General features: G+C 44.3%; 1 protein-coding gene across 1 annotated transcript in view; it reads right to left on the bottom strand.

Moving 5' to 3' along the window:
- RPGRIP1 (RPGR interacting protein 1) overlaps positions 1 to 22635 on the bottom strand; it is a gene marked incomplete at its 5' end in the record, with an annotated part of 129530 nt that overhangs the window by 80145 nt on the left and 26750 nt on the right. Inside the window, 3 exons of the mRNA XM_082244559.1 lie at positions 2904 to 2963; positions 3094 to 3191; positions 21322 to 22599. Of these exons, the coding sequence (XP_082100685.1) occupies positions 2904 to 2963; positions 3094 to 3191; positions 21322 to 22599 (1436 nt within the window). The remainder of the gene's footprint in view (positions 1 to 2903; positions 2964 to 3093; positions 3192 to 21321; positions 22600 to 22635) is intronic.

Below are 22635 nucleotides of genomic sequence, written 5' to 3' on the forward strand. Positions count from 1 at the left end.
GTTATTAATGATGAGGCACTATTCTTCCAACTGATACCAATGATGGGGCACAATTCCTGCCACTGATAACAATGATGAGGCACTTTCCCTCTCACTGACACCAATGATGGGGCACTGTTCCTCCCACTGACACCAATGATGGGGCACTATTCCTCCAACCAATACCAATTATGGGACACTATTCCTCTCACTGATGCCAATGATAGGGAACTATTCCCTCCACTGATACCAATGATGGGGCACTATTTCTAGTTACCACTATAAATCAATAATGGGGCACTATTCCTCCCTCTGACACCAAGGATGGGGCACTATTCCTCCCACTGATACTAGTGATGGGACACTATTCCTCTTACTAACACCAATGATGGGGCACTATTCCCTCCACTGATACCAATGATGGGGCACTATTCCTCCCACTGATATCAATGATGGGGCAGTATTCCTCCCACTGACACCGATGATGGGGCACTATTCCTCCCACGGATGCCAATGATAGGGAACTATTCCCTCCACTGATACCAATGATGGGGCACTATTTCTACCACTGTAAATCAATAATGGGGCACTATTCCTTCCTCTGACACCAACAATGGGGCACTATTCCTCCCACTGATACTAGTGATGGGACACTATTCCTCCTACTAACACCCATGATGGGGCACTATTCCCTGCACTGATACCAATGATGGGGCACTATTCCTCCCACTGATATCAATGATGGGGCACTATTCCTCCCACTGACACCGATGATGGGGCACTATTCCTCCCACTGATACCAATGATGGGGCACTATTCCTCCCACTGACAACAACAATTGAGCACTCTTCCCTCCACTAATACCAATGATGGGACACTATTCCTCCCATTGATATCAGTGATGTAGACTATTCCTCCTACTGACCACAGGCACTATGTAATTGATTTAGTTCCACTGACCACCAAGCCTGGGGTATTGTTTATTACCACTAAAACTGGGACATTTTCTACTCCCACTGGCCATAATCTGGCCCCCTAAAGTCTGAAGGACAGTAAACTGGCCCTCTGTTTAGAAAGTTTAGAGACCCCTCCTTATACTACTATCACAGAAGGTCATTATCAGGACAGATTCATATTTGTAGATTAGTGGCAACTAATATTTTTGTAGCGCATACACACCTACTGTACATTAAAGGATCACTATTGTGAGAAATACAATATTCTGAGCTATATGTGTTAATGCATGTAATAATAGTGTTCTTTATTTAGATATTTTCTTTTTAATTTACGTGCATTTAAGTGTGTCGTACCCCTCACTTACTCGGAGTCCAAAAGTGAGTGATGGGCCAGGGCAAACTATAACCCTGTGACAAGGGTGCTAAAGCAGTTGCCAACTTGCCACCACAGTTTTTTTTTTTTTTTTTTTAATTACGCCATGGTACCCATCTTAAGAACCTTCCAAAGAAGGTTGCCTGTGTTGGGTACTAATAATGGTGCCACATCCCAATCTAAATCTAAAGAAAGAAATTCCCCTATTGGTGGGACTTTTTGGGCACTCACGTATAGGTGTATACGTGAGTGCCCAAAAAGTCCCACCAATAGGGGAATTTCTTTCTTTAGATCTTAAGAACCTTTGACAGTATTGTCGTTTGCCCTCAAGACATTACTGTCACTTGATCTGGACAGCTTGGTCTGCAGGTAAATGTGAAGAAAAATATGAAGATAGACATATGAAATAAAGAAGATATTCATATACCTAATACTATCATTATAAGCATTAACAATATATAGCTATAAGCATTTTTTTTTTTTTTTTTACAATATTGGACTTCTCTATGATAGATTTAAAGTGGAGTTTCACCCAAAAGTGGAACTTCTGCTCATCTGCTTCCTCCCCCCCTCCGGTGCCACATTTGGCACTTTTCAGGGGAGAGGGGGGAACGAGTACCTATGTTTGACAGGTATCCTTCCCCACCTCTGGGGGACAGCTCTGCGGCACCGTCCCCCAGAAGCTCGGCCTCTCCTCCTTCCCCCACTGCCATGCCAATTAGAATGTGCAGCGTACTTCGTGCATGAGCAGAAGGGAACTGGCTGTGAAGCCAAAAGGCTTCAGTGCCAGTTTCCCTTAGAATTAATGGTGGCGGCAGCACCCGGCAGCTGATCTAAAAATCGGCTGGGGTGCTGACATCGTGGGCTCCCTGGACAGGTAAGTGTCTATATATTAAAAGTCAGCAGCTACAGTATTTGTAGCTGCTGACTTTTATTTTTTTTTTCCCCAGCTGGAACACTGCTTTCATTACCAAATGGAGTTCAGCTTTACCTGCAGGTTGGTAAGGTCGAGTGTGCTGGCCTTCTGTTATAATCATGTACAGTAACCCCCCCTCCATTGCGGGGGTTACGTTCCAAACCCAGCTGCGAAAAGTGAAAATCCGTGAAATAGAAAAACCCTATTAAAATGCATTGTATGCATGTTTTTTTTTTTTACTGTCACTGTTAGTGTAAAAGCATTTTAAGGTCTTTAAACACTTTTAAAACAATAGAAACTCATTTAAACACATAAAAGATACTGAGAGACATAGCAAGAGCTATGGAAAACACAAAAATATTAAATTTTTAATGATTTATATAGTAAAATAACATTACAAAAAAAAAAAACGCAATATACCGGGACCGCAAAAACTGAACCGCGATGGAGCGGGGGTTTACTGTACTATATTTTGACCATGTATTGTGGTTACATTGTTACATCTAATCAAATTATTGATATAAATGTGTATTGGGGTTTGTACTCAGAAACAGAACATTATGTACTGTGTATACTCAATTATCACAGCAGGGTCATGGTGTATGTCAAATAATCAAATAGCATACATTAGGGCAAGGCAATACATAAGGGAATGACAAAAGCCTCTTTAGGCACCTACCTTTCATTTTGGGATATTTCTGCATCAACATCCTTGGTTGGTTGGATCCTGTTATTACATCTGAAAATCAAGCATAAATAAATGTACAGCAACAAAGAAAGTGAAAGTAAACTGATTTAAGTTGAAGAATATTCAAAAGAACTAGTGAAAACCACATACAAAAAAAAAACATATTTAATGAACCTAATACCTCGTATGGCCTTCAATACCGTTGGTCTGCAGTCTGTGTCCTTTACTGGAAGGTCTGAGGCAGTCTCATCCATCAGGGACATAGTCTTGTCTTTCCAGCTAATGAAAACCACAGTACATGAGTATTAAAAATGTGTCTAATAGTATAAGGTTAGAATAATTGTTAATATAATTACATGTTGCTCTTACATGGTTATTGATATGGTGTAAGCTATACGCTCAACTTCACACCAAGTATTTTCATATTGTGTTCTCTTTATATAATTTATTTATTGTGTCCTGAGTATTACCTCTCTCAGATCCTCAGCTGCGTCTATCTCACTCTCCAAGTTCTTCTTCTGGATTAGAATGCTGCTAATCTCAGCCCCATCTGCTACTGATGGCAGATATGTTGTCCAATCCAGAGCAAGGGTTAGGCAGACTAGCTGTTGAGCCAAATCCTCACAGGAGACCAAAGAATAATTAGACTAAATAAAAATACATTGTTTACTACAAAACCCCTCTATTCTTCGAAAAACTGTCTTTTTACTGAACATGCATACACGTATTTTCTCACAATAAATATCTGTACACTATAATCAGATCCTAAAATATGAAAAACAGAAAGTAAAAGCAAGTGCCAAAATGGATAAATTAAATTAGCATAAATGTTCTAAATTGTAAAGCTAATTTAATATGTAGGAATGTATCCTTACATAAGATTTTATTTTATTTTTTTTATAAAGCTTTGGTTATTTTAGTAACAGTAACAGATAAGTGATATTAAGCTTCATGTTTTCATATTTATCATTATTTTTTTAAGGTTTTATAGAAAATCCTCTGAAATTGTTAATGTGTGATGAAGTAGAAAATAGAATAGCTGTTTAATAAATACAGATTTACATGGGAAAGGAGGATGCAAAGTCAACCCTTAAACTCTATTATAATAAATAAAACACACAACTCACCATCTTTATTTTGGCACAGAAATGGCCGCAGCACTTTATTGGTTTTATTAGTTTTTTAAATCTTTAAAATTATTTATTCAACAAACAATCAAAATATTAAATCAAACCAAAATATACAATCTGTATATAAATATAAATAAATAAATAAATAATAAATAAATAATAAATAGATAAATCTCGCTTAGTCACAGAACTCAAGCGGAGAGTATATAACTCAAGTATTAACCAAACCAAAAGTCCCCCCTTGATTCAAGGGTGACAATACCACATAAAGTGCCTGCGACCAGAGGGAGGGAGGGGAGCTCGTTAGGCAGCCTCCAGTCGGGGAATGTGTGAGACCCCCCGCGCGGACCCCCTTATATAAAGGGTGGCTGAAGGTTCTAGAACGGGCACCCGGATAGCACCTTCCCGCCCGAACTGCGCCGACTTCTTAAAGGGGCAGCGTCCCCAAATACCTAACAGCAAGTTTAACTGCTCCTATTATTATACTTTTTTTAAATTTTTTTTAATTAAAACTAAAATTGTTAGCCACATCCCCTGTCCGCGGGCGCTGATTCTTGCGCCTGCTTTCCTTATGTATAAACTCTGTACAGTAGTGATGTCACACTTTGGGCCCCTTAGTACCAACTGAGCATTGTTTTAACGCCACGACCTACCTGAGAATTGTTGCTGACCATGTCCATCCCTTTATGAATACAGCGTACCCATCTTCTGATGGCTCCTTCCAGCAGGATAATGCACCATGTCACAAAGATCAAATCATAACACGACTAGTTTCTTGAACATGACAATGAGGTCACTGTACTCCAATGGCCTTAACAGTCACCAGATCTCATCCAATAGAGCACCTTTGGGATGTGGTGGAATGGGAGATTTGCATCATGGATGTGCATCCGACAAATCTGCAGCAACTGCGTGATGCTATCATGTCAGTATGGACCAAAATCTCTGAGGAATTGTTGAATCTATACCACAAAAATTTAGGGCAGTTCTGAAGGCAACAGTGGGTCCAACCCGATACTAGCAAGGTGTACCTAATAAAGTGGCCGGTGAGTGTATATTGGAACTATATTGCCCAAAAATCAGGCAAGTGAAGCTCATAAAAATAATAATAATAATAATAATAATAATAGAGTAGGACTAATTTCAGAGAGGTGCATAGAGGTTTCAGCTAATACAAGTCCAGTGAAGGAAAAACATTAACAGTGAAGGAGAAAAATTACTTATTTACTAAATTATATAACAACATTTTTTTTTCAAAGTTTTAGTATTTTTCCATTTGTTTAGCAGAAAATAAAAAGCACAGTGGTAAATAAATACAGTCAAAAGAAAGCTATATCTGTTTTAAAAAAATGATAAAATTTTCATTTGGGTACAGTGTTTCATGAACCGCGCAATTGTCATTCAAAATGTGACATCACTGAAAGCTGGAAATTGGCTTGGGCAGGAATAATGTGAAAGCGACCAGTCGGCAAGTGGTTAAAACAATTCCTTAAATGTATTGAAATAAAGCAAAACCCCAACATGCTGCATTGGAGACAAGAAGAAATCTTTCTTTATCTCAAGTTTTTACCAAGTTTCCCCCGTCTCTTCCTGTTGTTATCCTTCCCTGATCATTTGTAAAGGCTTTACATTACTTCCTCTTGAGGTCAAAAAATCACTATCACACCGATGAGAAAACAACTAAAGCTTACAAACCTTTCCTCCCCCAGCAATGTAGAAATTGCATTTACAACAGTTTGAAGACAAGAGAAGGTCATGACCACAAAAATTAATTTTACAACATAAAATGTCAGTGATGATTGCAGGAGCAGCTAATCAAACATCAGACTCTCCTAAAGTGATTGTAAACGATCGCCTTGTAAAAACAACCCATTTCCTTTAAAATTGAAATGAAAGGCAAACATTTATGTGCAGATATATTAAAAAAAAACATTATAAATACCTTTTCCCCCCCTTTTTTTTTAATAAGTGATCACATTCCCTAAGTTTCCTCTGTTTTCAGCTGCATAAAAGCTATGGGGAGGAGAAAAAAAAAGCACACTGATCTTCCCAGTGAATGGCTGGGCAGCTGGGGGCATGTCAGGACAAGTATGATCATTGGAGTAGAGCAGCCTGAGTTCCCAGCACAGCTAGAGAGCTGACCATGGTGTGCTCTCTTGCTTAGTGTGGTCAGTCTTTGACAGGTAAGCAGAGGGACTAACAGGAACACCAGGCACAAAGAAGGCAATATAAAGAGAACAAGATACTTTTTTATACAAGTATATGGTACAGCAGGCACATATCAGGAATGTGAAATGCTGGGGTACCAAACACATTAGGTGATAAAATGGACAGTATATTAGTATTGCTCCAAGTTCAAGCATCCAAGTGCCCAAGCATATAAACAAAAAAGATTGACAAACAGGGCACTTACCTAACAAGGTCCAACTCGAAAGGAAAAAGTACATACAGGTAACACAAACCACAGGGAACACAGTTCACACATGTTCTTTGTGTATTAATCATTGCTTCTTTGGTGAGTAATGCTGGCTGGTACTGCTGGTGAGTACTGCTGGCTGGTGCTGGTGGGTACTGCTGGCTGGTACTGCTGGTGGGTACTTCTGGCTGGTACTGCTGGTGGGTTCTGCTGGCTGGTGCTGGCGGGTACTGCTGGTGGGTACTGATGGCTGGTGCTGGTGGGTTTTGCTGGCTGGTACTGCTGGTGGGTTCTGCTTGCTAGTACTGCTGGTGAGTAATGCTGGCTGGTACTGCTGGTGAGTACTGCTGGCTGGTGCTGGTGGGTACTGCTGGCCCGTACTGCTAGCAGGTACTGCTGGCTGGTACTACTGGTGGGTTCTGCTGGTGAGTCCTGCTGTGGGATACTGCTGGTTGTTATTGCTGGCTGGTGCTGGTGGGCATTGCTGGTGGTTACTGCTATCTGGTGCTGGCGGGTACTGCTGGTGGGTACTGCTGGCTGGTGCTGGTTGGTACTGCTGGCAGGTACTGTTGGTGGGTTCCCAACCCACGATTTCTGAGCATCAGTGGGACAGGAGTGGCGCTAGAGGAAACGTGCGGCTGCAGTAGAGAGCAAAGCCAATGCTTCCTGTATCGCTCCTGTCACAGGTGGAGGCGGAGTACATTTGGTATCATTTGGGTACTGCTGGTGTGTACTGCTGACTGGTAGTGCCGGCGGATACTGCTGGTGGGTACTGCTGGCTGGTACTGCTGGAGGGTGCTGCTGGCTGGTACTTCTGGCGGATACTGCTAGTGGGTACTGCTGGCTGATACTGCTGGTGGGTACGGCTGACTGGTACTGCTGTTGGGTACTGCTGGTGGGTACTGCTGTCTGGTGCTGGCAGGTACTGTTGGCAGGTACTGCTGGTGTGTACTGCTGGCTGGTGCTGGTGGGTACTGCTGGTGGGTACTGTTGGTGGGTTCCCCACCCACCATTCCTGAGCATCAGTGTGACAGGAGTGGTGCTAGAGGAAGCATGCGGCTGCATTAGAGAGCAAAGCCGATGCTTCCTGTATCGCTCCTGTCACAGGCAGAGGGGGAGTGCATTTGTTATCACTCCACCTGTGACAGAAGCCGGGGCTATACAGGAAGCATCGACTCCGCTCCCTCTAGTGCCGACTCTGTTACAGTGATGCTAGGGGTTGGTGGTCGGGAATCCATAATCTGGGCTTGCTGACCCGCCATTTCAGAGCAGGAGGTAGAGTCAGTAATATTTGCTTGAGGGCAGCAATTGCCCCGTTGCCCCCCCTTGGATCCGCCCCTGCATAGGTGTGTGTGGTCTGGGCCTGTAGCACTGGGGTGGTCCCAAAAGTTGAGTAACCCAAACCCCTATGCAGCATTCAGCGGATATACCCATTCACACAACCACCTAGGGCAGTGATGGCAAACCTTGGCACCCCAGATGTTTTGGAACTACATTTTAATAACTATACTGCAGAGTGCATGAGCATCATGGGAAATGTAGTTCCAAAACATCTGGGGTGCCAAGGTTTGCCGACCTAGGGTCAATAAGGGCTGTAGTACTCACGATCCTCGATCTATACAAATGGTCTTGCTTTGTGTTGTGTCTGATGCTTGTCTCTTGTGGAGCTGGATGATAGTAAGCAGGCTCCCGTTACTGTACTGGACTAGGCAGTCATATGATAAATATGTTGGTCATGGTGGTAGTAATCGCTCCCACTGTGTGCTGCAATCTCTGATCGTCCCGACAGGTACATACAACAGGCATACCAATAAGTGAAGTCGTGTGGCAAGGCAGGGAGGAAGAGGCTCGTCCCTAAACCGTTCCTGTGTCTACATGTTTTGTTCCGCCCACCGGAACTTTGTGTTTGGATCACTCTGGATGATGCATGTCTATTCTGAGGAACTTTAGAACTACTTTCTCTGTTGTGTAGAATTTTTGTTAAGGCACATATTTTTCTTATTCAATACTATCTATTTTTTGCAATTGTGTGGTGCCTCAATGGGGGCTAAGTTCTCACCATCGTTAGCAAACCTCTATATCGGCTGGTTGGAGGAGTTTTTTTTTCACCCACCATAACCCTTTATTTATTTATTTATTCATTCTGGTACTGCTGGTTCATATATTTGAATAATTATAATTTTTTTAGATGCCATTCTTGATGGTAGTCCTTTTTCAACCCCCTGTTACCACCAAAACCCTTAGGAAGTACTGTTTAGGAAATTCTAGTAGCTTCTATCCTAGCCTCACGATTAAGCCAATTCTGGTGGGTGAATTTACCTGAGCAAGAAGAAATTGTTTTATTGAAGAATGAGGGGAAAACTTTGTTTTAGAGGATAGAGTGGTCCCTTGAGAGGGCATTCAAAATTGCAGCCTCTAAACGGAGAGATGATCTTTTTATTGGGTGATAATGGTGACAGATATAAACATAAGTCACAACAGAATTATTGGGGGAGATTTACTAAAACTGGTGCACACAGAATCTAGTGCAGCCCTGCATAGTAACCAATCAGGTTCTAACTTCAGCTTGTTTAAAAAAAAAAAAATTGACAATAGAACCTGGAAGATGATTGGTTTCTGTGCACAGCTACACCAGATTCTGTGTGCACCAGTTTTAGTAAGACCCCGTTCACACTGGGGCGACCTGTCGCCTGACAGGTCGCCGTAGGTCGCCTGCCATAGAGAAGCTGTGGACCCGTTCTAATAGGAGGGACACAAGTCGCTCCGACTTAGAAAAAGGGTCCGGAGCTTCTTTGGGGCGACCCGGAGCGACCTGCATTGACTTCAATGTTATGAAGTCCGTGCCGGCCGCTCCGAGGTCGCGGTGCGAGCTGCGCACCGTGACCTGTGAGGTCGCCCCGGCAAGTAGCGTCGCCCCAGTGTGAACGGGGTCTCCTTATTGTAGCACTTTTGTTGCAACTTATTCAGTGGAGTTTAACTAAATTGTGAATAATGTTAAAATAATCTTCCAAGTCTTTATTTGGATAAAGTGTTTCACAATGTTTTGTCCAAAGGGTGTCGCTTCTCCAGCTGTCGTCCCCCTACTCTGTGCTCCATTCTTTTTCCCAATCATGTCTGATTTAATAGCAGACCTAAAACGTTCTATACCTATCCTGGCTCCTACATGCAGATTCTGTCGGGTAGATGGTATTAGTAAGAGCTTCAGTTTCTTTGTTACTGGAGATAAGTTTGATATTTTACAATATATTAACTGCAGCTTTGATTATGTGATATATTTATTGCAATGTTCCATCTGCAAATACAATATGTGGGCTGCACCTTGCGTGCTCATATTACAGAACACTATCATGACAGTATTATTGGTAATACTAAAAATATCTCCAATGTTTCAAGCACTTTAGGAAGACGCATGGAGGAGATGCACCTTGTGGTATAAATAGAGTTCAGCCAGCAGCCAGGTTATTGGAGCGAGAGGTTTTCTGGATACATAAATTGCAGACCCGCATCCCACATGGACTCAACCATAGGTGGGATGTGGATCTGTATTGGAGAAAATTATAATAGATTTCTCTCATTCCACCTGCATCATATCACCTTGTGGCTTGGAACGTTGTCTCCATATTCTATACATAATTTGCAGTTATTTATTTGTGCTACCTTGTTTCTGATGTTGAGGATACAGGTAGTGCTATATATACTATATATACTATATATATATATATATATATATATACACACTACATTTGCTATGATGTTTTTCTTTTTTTTTTACGTTTGTTGCTAGTGGTTTTTTGAAAAGTCATATGGCCTGGCTATGATTATTGTTTCACTATTTAAGTATATGAAACTTTTTTTGCAATAGCCATGATTAAGGTCTACCGGTTGAAACATGCTGGTTGTTTTTTCGGCTGTATTTTATCATTTTATATTAAAGGAAGTCCATTTATGCTGTTAAACTGGAGTTCCAGCTTATCCTTGCATATGTTCAGCTTTGGAAGTGGATGGAAGTCTGTTCAGCTGAGCACCCCTGCCCTGAGCCATGGAATCCAGTGGGGGTTGTAGCACTCCTTCACCTGTTGTTCTGGATGCTGGATGTACCTTCCAGCTGCACCTAATCACTGGGGACAAACTTCCAGTGTGCATGGGGCCTTAAAGAGTATTTCCACTATTGCAGTCAGATTTGAGAAATCCTCACTATGTTTGTTAAGTGTTCCCATTCAATAAGCATGCCTGAATTTTTTTTTTAAATATTTGTTACCTTTCAGATGTTTCTCCAGAGAAGATGCCATGTCTGATTGAAATTTTTTTAGACAATGTTAGAGTGAACCTGTCCCAAGTCTGTTCTCATTAACATACAATGTGAGAAGCCCAGCCTCTACACCTTTATCCCTTTGTTAGGACAGACAGTGTTCAGATTTTGTTGCAATTGATAATGAAGACCTTCCTACACAGTATAGGCAAGGTTAATTATGGTAAACACATCTACCCAGATCCCTCCCAGTCCCAGATAGCAAGGATAACTTGCCACAGCTTTGTGGCAGTGTTGAATTGTAAGTCTTGTTACCTTTTTCACTGGCAATTTGAACACTTGCAGAGCACTTGAAGCACAAGTTCTAGTTGACACTTTTCCTATTTGTAGCAAATTTGCATGGCAAGTCTCTAGTAAGAGCAAAGTTGCAGTGGGGAGTCTACAGCAAGCGCTCTGCAAGTCTACAGCATGACAATTCAGCCACAGTCACCCCTGTGATGGGATGACTATTGCACAACATAACCGAGTCAGAACTTGCAGCAGACTTGCAGAATGTTTGCACAGAAAGTTGATCTGAACTCATGCAATGCAGACTTGTGAAGCCTGGCAAGTCTAGCAATAGCTTAGCAAATCATTTTCAAACTTGCATCTCAATTGCTTGCAATCTGGGCTCAAACAAATGGATGTACTTAGATTTTTCCTTGCTAGAGGGTCCAGAGTAAAGCACCTAAAAAAGGGGAGCTGAAAATGTTAAATATTTTTATAAGTTTTCGCTCACCCAACAAATTAAATTTAAAATATATACAACAACTTAAAAAGCCATCCACAACTCAGCCCCCCAGGTACATCACTGGCCTAGTCTCAAAATACCAACCTAATCATTCTCTTCATTCCTCTCAAGACCTTCTGCTCTCTAGCTCCCTTGTCACCTCCAGGACTTTTCCAGTGCCTCTCCATTCCTATGGAACTCCTTACCCCAATCTGTCCGATTATCTCCTACTCTATTAGCTTTTAGACGATCCCTGAAAACCCTACTCTTCAGAGAAGCCTAGCCTACCCACAACAAAGGGACTTCCAGCGCTAACTATGATATCTCTCACTCTCAGGAATGAATAAAGTCAAGTTACCGTGTGGTGCTGCTGCTAATTAATGCTGATTCAGCATAAGTCAGTGCATGGGGGGAGGGGCAGCAGCGCTATCCCACGGTACATAGTCTACAATGTAGGCAGGCAGGCTTGATGGAAAATCTTGAAAAGTTTATTTATAAAAAATATATAGTATTAATTAAAACATAATAGAATGTGTTCCAAACCAGATCTGTGGTGTTGCTTGGGGTCACAGGATGACCGAGCCGCTGGGTGAGCCGGAACTGTGTAGATGATCACAACAGGGAACCAGGCAGGAGGGAGAAGGATCTTATGTGCCAAAAGCAGAACGGACCAGCCGGTAGGGTGACGTGGCTTCCTCCCACCCGATAGTGTGGCTGCTCGCACCGGAGCAGTGTAGACGTGCCGCAGAGCCGCCACCGGGAGGTATCCACAGCGGAGGCCGCTACCCGGAAGTGACGTCACTATCGGGTGGGAGGAAGCCACGCCACCCTACCGGCTGGTCTGGTCTGCTTTTGGCACATAAGATCCTTCTCCCTCCTGCCTGGTTCCCTGTTGTGATCATCTACACAGTTCCGGCTCACCCAGCGGCTCGGTCATCCTGTGACCCCCAGCAACGCCACAGATCTGGTTTGGAACACATTCTATTATGTTTTAATCAATACTATATATTTCTTATAAATAAACTTTTCAACATTTTCCATCAAGCCTGCCTGAGTTACATTGTAGACTATGTACTGTGGGATAGCGCTGCTGCCCCTCCCCCCATATCCTACCCACACCTAACAACTGTACTTCCATTTTCTCCATCACCTCATCCCCAACAGTTATTGCCTTCCTTTTGTTTCACTTGACTCCCCTTTCTAGATTGTAAGCTCTAACGCGCAGGGCCCTCTAATTCCTCCTGTATTGAATTGTATTGTAACTGTATTGTCTGCCCTTGTGTTGTAAAGCGCTGCACACACTGTTATGCTGGTGCTATATAAATCCTGTATAATAATAATAATAATAGGTAATGCTTGTTGAATGTAACAAATACAAAGTAGTCCTTATTCCAAGTTAACTGCAAAAGTGGAAACATACTTTATGTTTCCTTTACAAAATAAATAAAATGTTCATAGGAGCCAGTTACTGTGGATTTAGTGCTGATTGCTGTCATGGTCACAAATTCCTTTTACCTAGATTAAGGTTAGTAAGTGACAATAGCAGAACAGGAAGACCACAACCATTGCATCAGAAATTTCATATTGTTTCTCAAGCTTTATTGTCTCAGGCTAATGTGGTTTGAATCTTCAGTGCTAAAACAGTTGGCGTACTTTTAACCCCATACTTCTTGTTTTGTGCCGTGTGGGAGTCAAAGTTTGCGGAGATTGTTGCAAAAGACTTTGAACTGAAATTCAGTTAGAAGGTAAATATAAAGTATCATTTCTCAGGGTTGGTTTCCTGATGGTGACTACAGTGGAACATGTCTGTGTAATGTACGTCAGCATGGCCACTTGTAGACTTCATTGTGGGAGCATGCTAGGCTGGGTGAAAGTGTCTCAAGAGACAGAGGTAACTCTGTGTAAACAAACAGAGGTAACTGTGTATAACATTACATATGTATGTGTGCATAACATATGAACATCCTGACTACAGGTCCCTCCCTGTAGCTAGTAAAGTTGGCATATATGAACATATATACATTTTTACCAAGGCACCTCCCCATAAAGAGAAGCCTTCCCAGTCATAACTGTAAGGAAACACAGAAAAAGTCCCAAATTCCAATACTTTTTTAATATATGCGGTTCCTGCACATGTTTGTACCTTGGGTCCAACTCCCTCAGTTCCCACCAAGGACGTTTTTGGACGATTTGACAGTCCCTGGCCACCAGCTATCATATACCTTCATATGCTATTTTCAAAGTAAATTATCAGAGAAGACCATTTCACCGCTGGTGGGAATATTCCCTTCCCCCCTCCGGTTTTATCATTTGACACACAGATTGCGTTTACTAACATTTTCTGTTTATCACTTTTCTTATGATGTATATTTATTCTAGACACCCTTTTGTGCATCCTCTCCTGAGGAAGTAGCTTGGTCTACGAAACGCGTCGAGAAATATGATGCCAATACTGTGCTAAATACATCTACCTCATTTTTTATAATATATTCAATTTCAATGATATATATTATCTCAAACATCAACATTGTAATGCAATTATTTGTATTATTGTATTTTATTTTGTCGGTTTATGACTCTGTTGGTGATGTTATGTTTTTACATTCTTCCTACCATGTTAATCACTGACAACATGTATTCATGCATTACATGCTGTGGCAGCCGCAACAAACGTTGCTACTTTTATTTTATACTCATCACCTTTGGCCCATTTTTTGCATTTGCTCCTCATTCAAAGTCCCAACTCTCCTTTATGCCTCATTGAACCAGGGATGGAGACAACTTGTATGTCTCACTCAAAGTCCCATAACCCCCCTCTTTTTGTAAAGTCCAATACTTGAGCAAGGTTCCATAATTAACCTGCAGGAAGACAAAAAGGAAACACAACCCTCACTTTAACTAATCTATCTAGACTATCGATTTGTACATTGTGCTAGCAGGGAGGTATGATCCTGCAGGCAGGAAAAAACTTTTTACAAAGAGATTCTCTGAAAGGAGGAGCCCCTCCCTAGCAACAGTCTCCTAGCAGTTTTTTAGCCCTTACCACCAGGTCTTCTCCATGGAACACTCGTCTGGAAAACGTGTAGAATTTCATCCTGCCTAGTCCACTTTAAGGAATCTGGAGAACTTGGGGAGCTCCCTGGACTTTCCTTGTCCAGGAAGAACACAGGCCTGTGGAGACTGGATTATCCACATCTTGTAGGCCATGTCCTGTGCTTGTATCCTGCCCCTGGTGGCAGTTGGTTCTGCCTGAAGCTGGTGTGGGGACGGGGTATGGCAGGGTTGATCTAGTGGATCTGGTAGCTGTTCATCTGCGCAGGATGGGTTGCTGCTGATTTACTTCCGCTGCCCATTTTGCCTTTTCAGGGGTAACAGGCCTCTCACCACGTTCTCCCCCAAGTATTCCTGCTGGTAAATCTTCAGCTTCCTAAGTGTCCCCCCAAGTCCATTTTTTCTCTGACTTGCTCTCTGGGGATCACTCAGCCTCCAGTCTGGGAGACCCCCAATTGAATTAATCTGGTATGGATTTGGGGGGGGGGGGGTGGGGGGACGGCGACACCAAACCATGTTTAAAAAAACTTTGGTGTAGGGGGGGGGGGGGTCCGAAGGGCCTGGTATGGACCTGGTGGAACCCCATGCCATTTTTTTTTTAATTTTCTTTTTGCTGGTAACCCCACTGACAGATGATGACTGATTGGTTGTTAAGAATGTGGTGGCCGGCCCACAACCTAGCAACCAGCTATTTATAGTGTGTTTAAAGAGAAAAAAAGAGAAACGCAAAAGACATTAAAACTGCATGCAAAAACGAGGGTTTAAAAATGCAAAACGCAGTGCAAAACATGCCTGAAAAACACATTAGGCGAAACCTGCATAGATGTGAACCTAGACTTAAAGTGGAGCTCCACCCAAAAGGGCAGGTTCCGCTTTAAGGCCTCCACCCGGGCTCCTGTTTGTGAAATGGAGTTTTTTCGGGGAGGAGGGGGGAGTGGGTACCCAATTTTGAAAGGTATCCGCTTCCACTTCCGCTTTGGTCGCCTTAGGCGATCAAAAGCGGAAGTTCTCCTTTCCAAAGTCTTCTGGGACACACGACAGGTACTAGAAGACTTTGGGACCAGTCACAGAGTGCCGCGCCGCTCGCGCATGCGCAGTGGGTACCCGGCTGTGAAGCTGCAAGCTGTCACAGCTGGGTGCCCATAGTGCAGATGCCAGCATTGCAGAGGGAGAACACAGGGAGAGAACTGTTGGGGTGAGTACACCGCTGGATCGTGGGACAGGTGCGTTTTTGTAGTTGCTGACTTTTAATTTTCAAAGAGACTGGAACTCTGCTTTAAGGGCTTACTTAGTCCCCTGCCAGGCCCATCTCCTGGGGATTGGCTAAGAGCCCCTAAATATGCAGAACAGCCCCTTTCTACCCCACGTCGCCTAGTCTCTAGAATGTTTTCCAACTTTTTAGAACCAGGGGTAGGCACCTCTCTGTATGAGTCATGTCTGTATGAGTCATGCTGCCCTGAACTCTAATAACCCTTACCCAATTACTGACTCACTGGTTAAGTATGAGCCAGGGTATGGTTTACCTTCTCTCTCACTAGTAGCACATTAGAGGGTGCCACACACACTTATTGAATTATTATTTTTTTATCAAAAACATGAGATGATTTTTAACTTTATAATTTATTATTTTATTGGATATGTTTTGTAGCAGAAAGTAAAAAATATTGTTTTTTTTTTTCAAAATTTTTGATCTTTTTTCGTTTATATATAAAAAAAAACCTGTTTTTTATATATAAGCTGTTTCCCTGCTTCCTGCTAATATGCCCTCCCCCGCCCAGTTTTTTCACCAGTAAGATAAGCGCACTGCTGATGTTTCTCTGCCTTCTAATGACATGTCTCCTTGCTCAGCTCTTTAATTGGAAGATTAGTGCACTGCTGTGTCCCTGCCTCCCGCTGACATGCCAACCTGCCCAGCTCTTCGCTAGGAAGATCAGTGAACTGCTGCTTCCCTGCTTCCTGCTGACACCCCCCCCCCCCAGCTCTTCACTGAGAAAATCAGTGTACTGCTGGTTTTCTGTTTCCTGCTTACATAAACCCCCCCTCCCGCCCCCAAAGCCAGCTCTTCACTAGGAAGATCAGTGTGCTGATGTTTCTCTGCCTCCTACTGCCATACCAACCTGCCAAGCTCTTTACTAGGAAGATCAGTGTACTGCTGCTTCTCTGCCTCCTGCTGACCCCCCCCCCCCAGCTCTTCACTATGAAAATCAGCGTACTGCTGGGTCTTTGCTTGCTGCTTACATGCCCCCCTGCCCAGCTCTTTACTAGGAAGATCAGTGTACTGCTGCTTCTCTGCCTCCTGCTGACCCCCCCCCCCAGCTCTTCACTATGAAAATCAGTGTACTGCTGGGTCTTTGCTTCCTGCTTACATGCCCCCCTTCCCAGCTCTTTGCTTGGAAGATCAGTGTACTGCTGTTTCTTTGCCACCTGCTGACACCACCCACCAACCAATGTTTCTCAATCCTCTCTTTTTTTCCATGTACTCACCCATGGGGTGATGTTAATTCTCAAAAGGGTAGAATGGGAGCTGGGCCACAGGCAGGACAGAGGCAGCCTGAAAACGGTTGCAGAGTAAACGAGCATGTAGTGTACTTGTTTTCTATTATTAATATTACATATTATTATTAGTTTTTATAGAGGAAGAGGGGCCTTCTTTAAGATGGTGTGTCAATAACTTTTCACTTAATTTTTCTGCTGGAGGAAGTTGTGATGTAAAACAAAACCAAATCATTTTGAGACTGCAGACAGAAGAGTTTCCTACCTAAACCAGACAGAGCAGAGACGACATATTTCCATGTATACGTGATGCTACGTGATCTGCGTATTCAGGTATTGTTCTATGTCTTGTCTCATAGAGAAAGGTGAGGACAGCAGGTACACTGAATATTGTAACCTGAGGATAGTTTTATTATAAGGGAAATTTGTCCTATTTTAGGTGAGATCAGAGTATTGTAGAGCAGACAGGGATACTGCATACCATTTTACCTTTTTATTCTACACTGATATTGCTGAATAATCCCCACTGAAAAAAAAAAAAAAACTGTGTCAGCATTTCAGACTCTACAGGGAATCTTCCATCATATCAATGACAGGAAACGTTTGTTGTATAAATCAGGACACAGGCAGGTTCAGTAAAATCAGAATAATTAGTCAATCACTGCAATCACTGACAGGATGTTCTTGTAATTTTACAAATTTAGAAATTATATATTTATCTATATCAACAAATAAATATAAAAAAAAGTTTTCAGTGCAATGGGATCAGTGCTGTAAACTTTCAGGACTTCAATTATGAGAATATTGCACAAAGGCTCCGGGCACAAGGTGAGGGGCTACAGAGAAGAGTGAGTTATTTATTGTTGGGGATTAATTTAAGCAAACAACACTTTACAATCTGGTTGTACAAACCCATTTAGGCCCCTTTAACACGGAGGGATCAATTGGGTCCACCTGTCAGTTTTTCAGGTAGACCCGATTGGACCATCTATTGCCACTTATAGAGCGGCGAATAACAACAGACATTTGTCTGTTGACACCTGCCGACATCCAATCCAATCCTGTCTGTGGATTAGATTGGATGACCGTTGGATGGAAACAGACAGGCAGTCCATTTCCATCCGACCACCCATAGAGGAACCGGGCTGTGTCCATGTTCGCTCTGCATGAGTGGAGTGGACATGGACCTGTCATTCACCTGCTCAGTGGGGATGAGTGGACAGATTCCCTGCTGAGTAGACAGATCCGATGCCAGAGTCTGCCCATCTGAAAGGTCCTTAGATCTACCAACAACTATGTAGTGCAAGGACCTGCCTTCATGGGTACATAATGTTTGGCGAGCTTGGGTAGGTCCCCATCTAAGTGCAAGTCCAGTCAAATCTTATATTTACTTATCCAGATTAATTATACTGCTGGTGTCAATTGGAGGACCTAGGAGATTCTGTGATCCCGATTTCAGCCTTTTTGACCCACTGGTAGTACAGGGGTCTGTTAATGAGTTGAGGGCATTTGAGTGCTTTCTGGTGAAGGGACTGTCACTGTGAGTGGACTTTTTCCAGCACCCTGTGTGGACTACAGTCATAAACCACTGTGCTCTAAGAAGGACTTCTGGGGCTTAATACCTATTTATGGACTTTCTTATTATATGATTTGTGCTGCTCTGTTTATGTTTGTGAATAGTGCAGGGACCTGCCTTAATGGGTACATATTGTTTGGTGAGCTTGGGTAGGTCCCCATATAAGTGCAAGTCCAGTCAAATACTAACTTTACTTAAAGTGGTTGTCAAGCCAGTCTGACCTCTTTTTTACTTTCTGCTCTATCTCTTAATTCTGTGTGCCTCTGTTTGCGTGATTTATAAAAAAAAATGCCATCTATACCTGGTTTCGGAGCACCGCTCGATGCTCACGTGACCGGCTGCCTCTCTCCTCTTCCTGTCTGACAGCTGCAGTGGGAGGGGCTGAGAATCCCCCCGCTGACGTCAGCCGGGAGGTGAGCAGGAGGTGAGCAGGAGAGAGGCGACTAGTCATGTGAGCGCTGAGCAGCACTCGGAAAGCAGGTATAGAGAGCTTTGTTTTTATAAATCACACACACAGGGGCACACAGCATTAGGAGACAGAGAGGACAGTGTAAAAATGTAGATGTTATTTCAGTAGCAGTGGAGGGGCCGACACTGTTACTAGCTGACAGGCAGGGAGTGGAGGGGGGGAGGGGAAGGGGGGAGAGGACAGGGGAAAGCTGTGGATGATGGAGGCACGTAAACTGACCACGGTGTCAGGGCTCAGCAGCCATAATATACCATGGTCAGTTTACAGGGCGAAGGTAGAAACTGTCAGAATCAGCCAGGTATTTTAGGTTAAACAAAGAGCCAAATAATACAGCACAAGCACTGTGCTGTAAAACATGCTGTAAAGAGACAGGATCATTTTTTTTTTTTTTTTTTTTTTAGGATAACAAATGCTTTAAGTATACTCCCTTTCCAATCTTAAGCCTATTTTATCTACCCTGTAAAAGGAAAGATACCTATACTTACCTATTCTGAGGACAGACCGGTCCAGTCACATGATCGGGTCCGAGCTTCAGTGTAGAGGAGGGACAGCCAACAATGGATGCCCCATGTAAATAAAAGGGGGGGGGGGTGTGAAGGCACCTGGTTTCTAATAACTATAGACACTAGGGAGGGTTATCTGCTGCCTCCTTTAAAAGGTGTGTGCACAATTTTTTTTTTACAATTCAAACGGTTCCTTTATTGAAATATTGGAAAGACACATTCAAAAAGTTGGACAGCAGTTACATAATAAGAAACAGCCAACAAAGTTCACAACCAGTGATATTAGCAATGACAACATTAGTAAAACAGAACAGAACATGACTAGCACCGTCCCACGCCCCCAGGCCCAGAAGCACCAATAGTGAAGGCAGGCGGACAACCCCGATCAGCCCGACGGGGCCAACCAGGGCTGCCACACCCGGTCAAATTTCTTAGGGCAATTGCGCAGCATGTAAGTCATCTTATATAATGGCACAACCTCATCAATAGAGTGCTCCCAGGAAACCACCGAGGGGGGAGAAGGAGCAATCCATTTCAAAACAATTTCCCGTTTGGCATAATACAGTAAATAGGTGATCAATAGCTTAGTGGGTCTGGGTCTCTGATCATCATCCGTAATGCCCAGCAGGGCCAGAATCGGTGAGACCTGGAGAGCCAAGCCCAGCCTGTGGTTGATAACATCGAAAACTTGCGCCCAGAACAAGGCCACCACTCCCAGAACATATGCAAGAAAGTACCCACACCAGTAAGGCAACGCGGACAATTCGGAGATCTCTGAGGGAAAATCCTATGCAGCCTCTGAGGGGTGTAGTAGACCCTATGTAAAAATTTGGTTTGGATCAAACGGTCTCTGGCAGAAATCATCAACTTGGTGCCCGTCTCAAAACAATCCTCCCAGTCGTCCCTCTCAAGACCAGGCAGGTCCTCCTTCCACATCTCCCACAACTTATCCATCCTGGGAGAATGGGAGCATTGCAGAGTAGAATAAAGAGAGGAAAGCGGCTTGGCCAAGAGTTCATGGGCAAGCAGCTCCTCCAACGGGTCCATCCCCAGAGTAATGGTCATAGGGAATTGAGCTTGAAGTGCATGGCGCAGCTGGAGGTACCTGAAATACATCCAGCCAGGTAAGCCCTTCGCCCTACGAAGGTCGGGAAAGGAGAGAACAGATCCTCCGGGACAAACATCGCGGAGAGTCCGCACATCATACCGCGCCCATAGCTGAGGATCCGGCAAGGATACCAGATGCCCCAGATTAGGATTCCCCCATAAGGGGCACACCGGCGACCACTGGGTAGAAGACAAAAACCTGCGTCTAGCCGCCCCCCACACCCGCAGCGTCACTCTGGTGGACTGAAGGGCAGGAGGGCAAGCCCCAATCCCCCTATACACCAGATTACTAAGTCCCTGCAGGGAACCCACCAGAGCAGCCTCCAAACAGACCGCCGCGTTATCCCTCGACTGCGCATACCACCAGCCAACAGTGACCAGCACCGCCGCCCAGTAATAGATCCGGTAGTCAGGCATCGCAAGTCCACCGCAACGCGAAGGCAGGCACAGAGTGGATCTGGCTAAGCGGGGAGACTTCCCCGCCCAGATAAAGGAACTCACACAGCCATCGATAGTCTTAAAAAAGGAAACGGGTAGCCAGATAGGACTGTTGCGAAAAAATTATAAAAACTTAGGCAGAAAAATCATCTTAAGCAAATTTATCCTACCCATAAGGTTCAGGGGCAAGGAGGCCCAGAGGGCACACCTATCTCGGAGGTGGGCCACAAGGGGGTCCAAGTTCAGAGATCTATAAGAGGCCGGATCCCGTCGCACCTCGACACCCAGATAGCGAAATTGGTCCACCCAGCGCAGGGGGGTCGGGGCAGCCGCCACCTCAGCCCCCGGGTCCAGAGGGAACAAGATCGACTTCGACCAATTGATACGCACCCCGGAAAAACGACCATACTCATCAAAAATCTCAAGGGCAGCCCGCAGGGAATTATTGGCGTCGTGTAAGTACAGCAGCGCGTCATCCGCATAAAGGGAAATCTTTTCCTCCAGAGGACCCACCCGCAGGCCCACCACAGAGGGGGAGCTCCGAATCAGAATCGCCAGAGGCTCCAAGGCCAGAGCGAACAAGGATGGCGAAAGAGGGCAACCCTGTCGAGTACCCCTCTGCAGCGGGAAAGAATCCGAGACCCCACCCGAGGTGCGAACCCGAGCAGTGGGCAGGCGATAAAGCATAGCCAGCCAGGTGAGAATTTTCGGGCCAAAGCCAAACCGCCTGAGAACTTCCCATAAAAACCCCCACTCAACTGAGTCAAAAGCCTTCTCGGCATTGAGGGAGGCTATGACTCGCTGCCCAGGGTCGACATGGTCCGCCACTAAATTCAGGAACAGCCTCCGCAAATTAATATCAGTTCCCTTGCCCGGCATGAACCCCGTCTGATCCACCTGCACCAGCACATCCAGCACCCCCGCCACCCTGCGGGCCAGCACCTTGGCCAGAATTTTGGCATCGACATTGATCAGGGAGATCGGCCTGTACGAGGCACAATCCTCCGGGTCCTTCCCAGGTTTGGGGACCAGTACGATCACCGCCTCCCGCATAGACTCCGGGAGAGAGCCTTGGGCAAAACTGTGCTCAAACAGGGAGACCAGACGGTGGGCTAGAATTTCTTGATAACCCACATAGACCTCCGTGGGGATACCATCAGCACCAGGGGTCTTACCAGCCTGCAGGAGGCTAAGAGCCTCCTGCACCTCCTCCAAAGTAATGTCGGCCTCCAAAGCGTTCCCGGCCTCAGCGTCTAGCACCGGAAAGTCTACTCGATCCAGATAGAAACCCAGCTCAGCAGCTGTGTAATCCACCCTGGAAGAGTATAGGGTTTCATAAAAGGACCGGAAGCGAGCAGTAATGTCTCCTGGAGAACGGAGGAGTCCCCCATCCAACGCTCTAATCCCACTGATATGGACCGATGGGGTAAAACCCCTCGCCAGCCATGCCAGGAGCTTCCCATTTTTATTACCATATTCATAGACCCTTTGGGCAGAGGATAACATTGATTTACGTGTCAAT

Source organism: Pelophylax lessonae (genome assembly GCF_965119305.1).
Source record: "Pelophylax lessonae genome assembly, chromosome: 1".
NCBI classification, from domain to species: domain Eukaryota; kingdom Metazoa; phylum Chordata; class Amphibia; order Anura; family Ranidae; genus Pelophylax; species Pelophylax lessonae.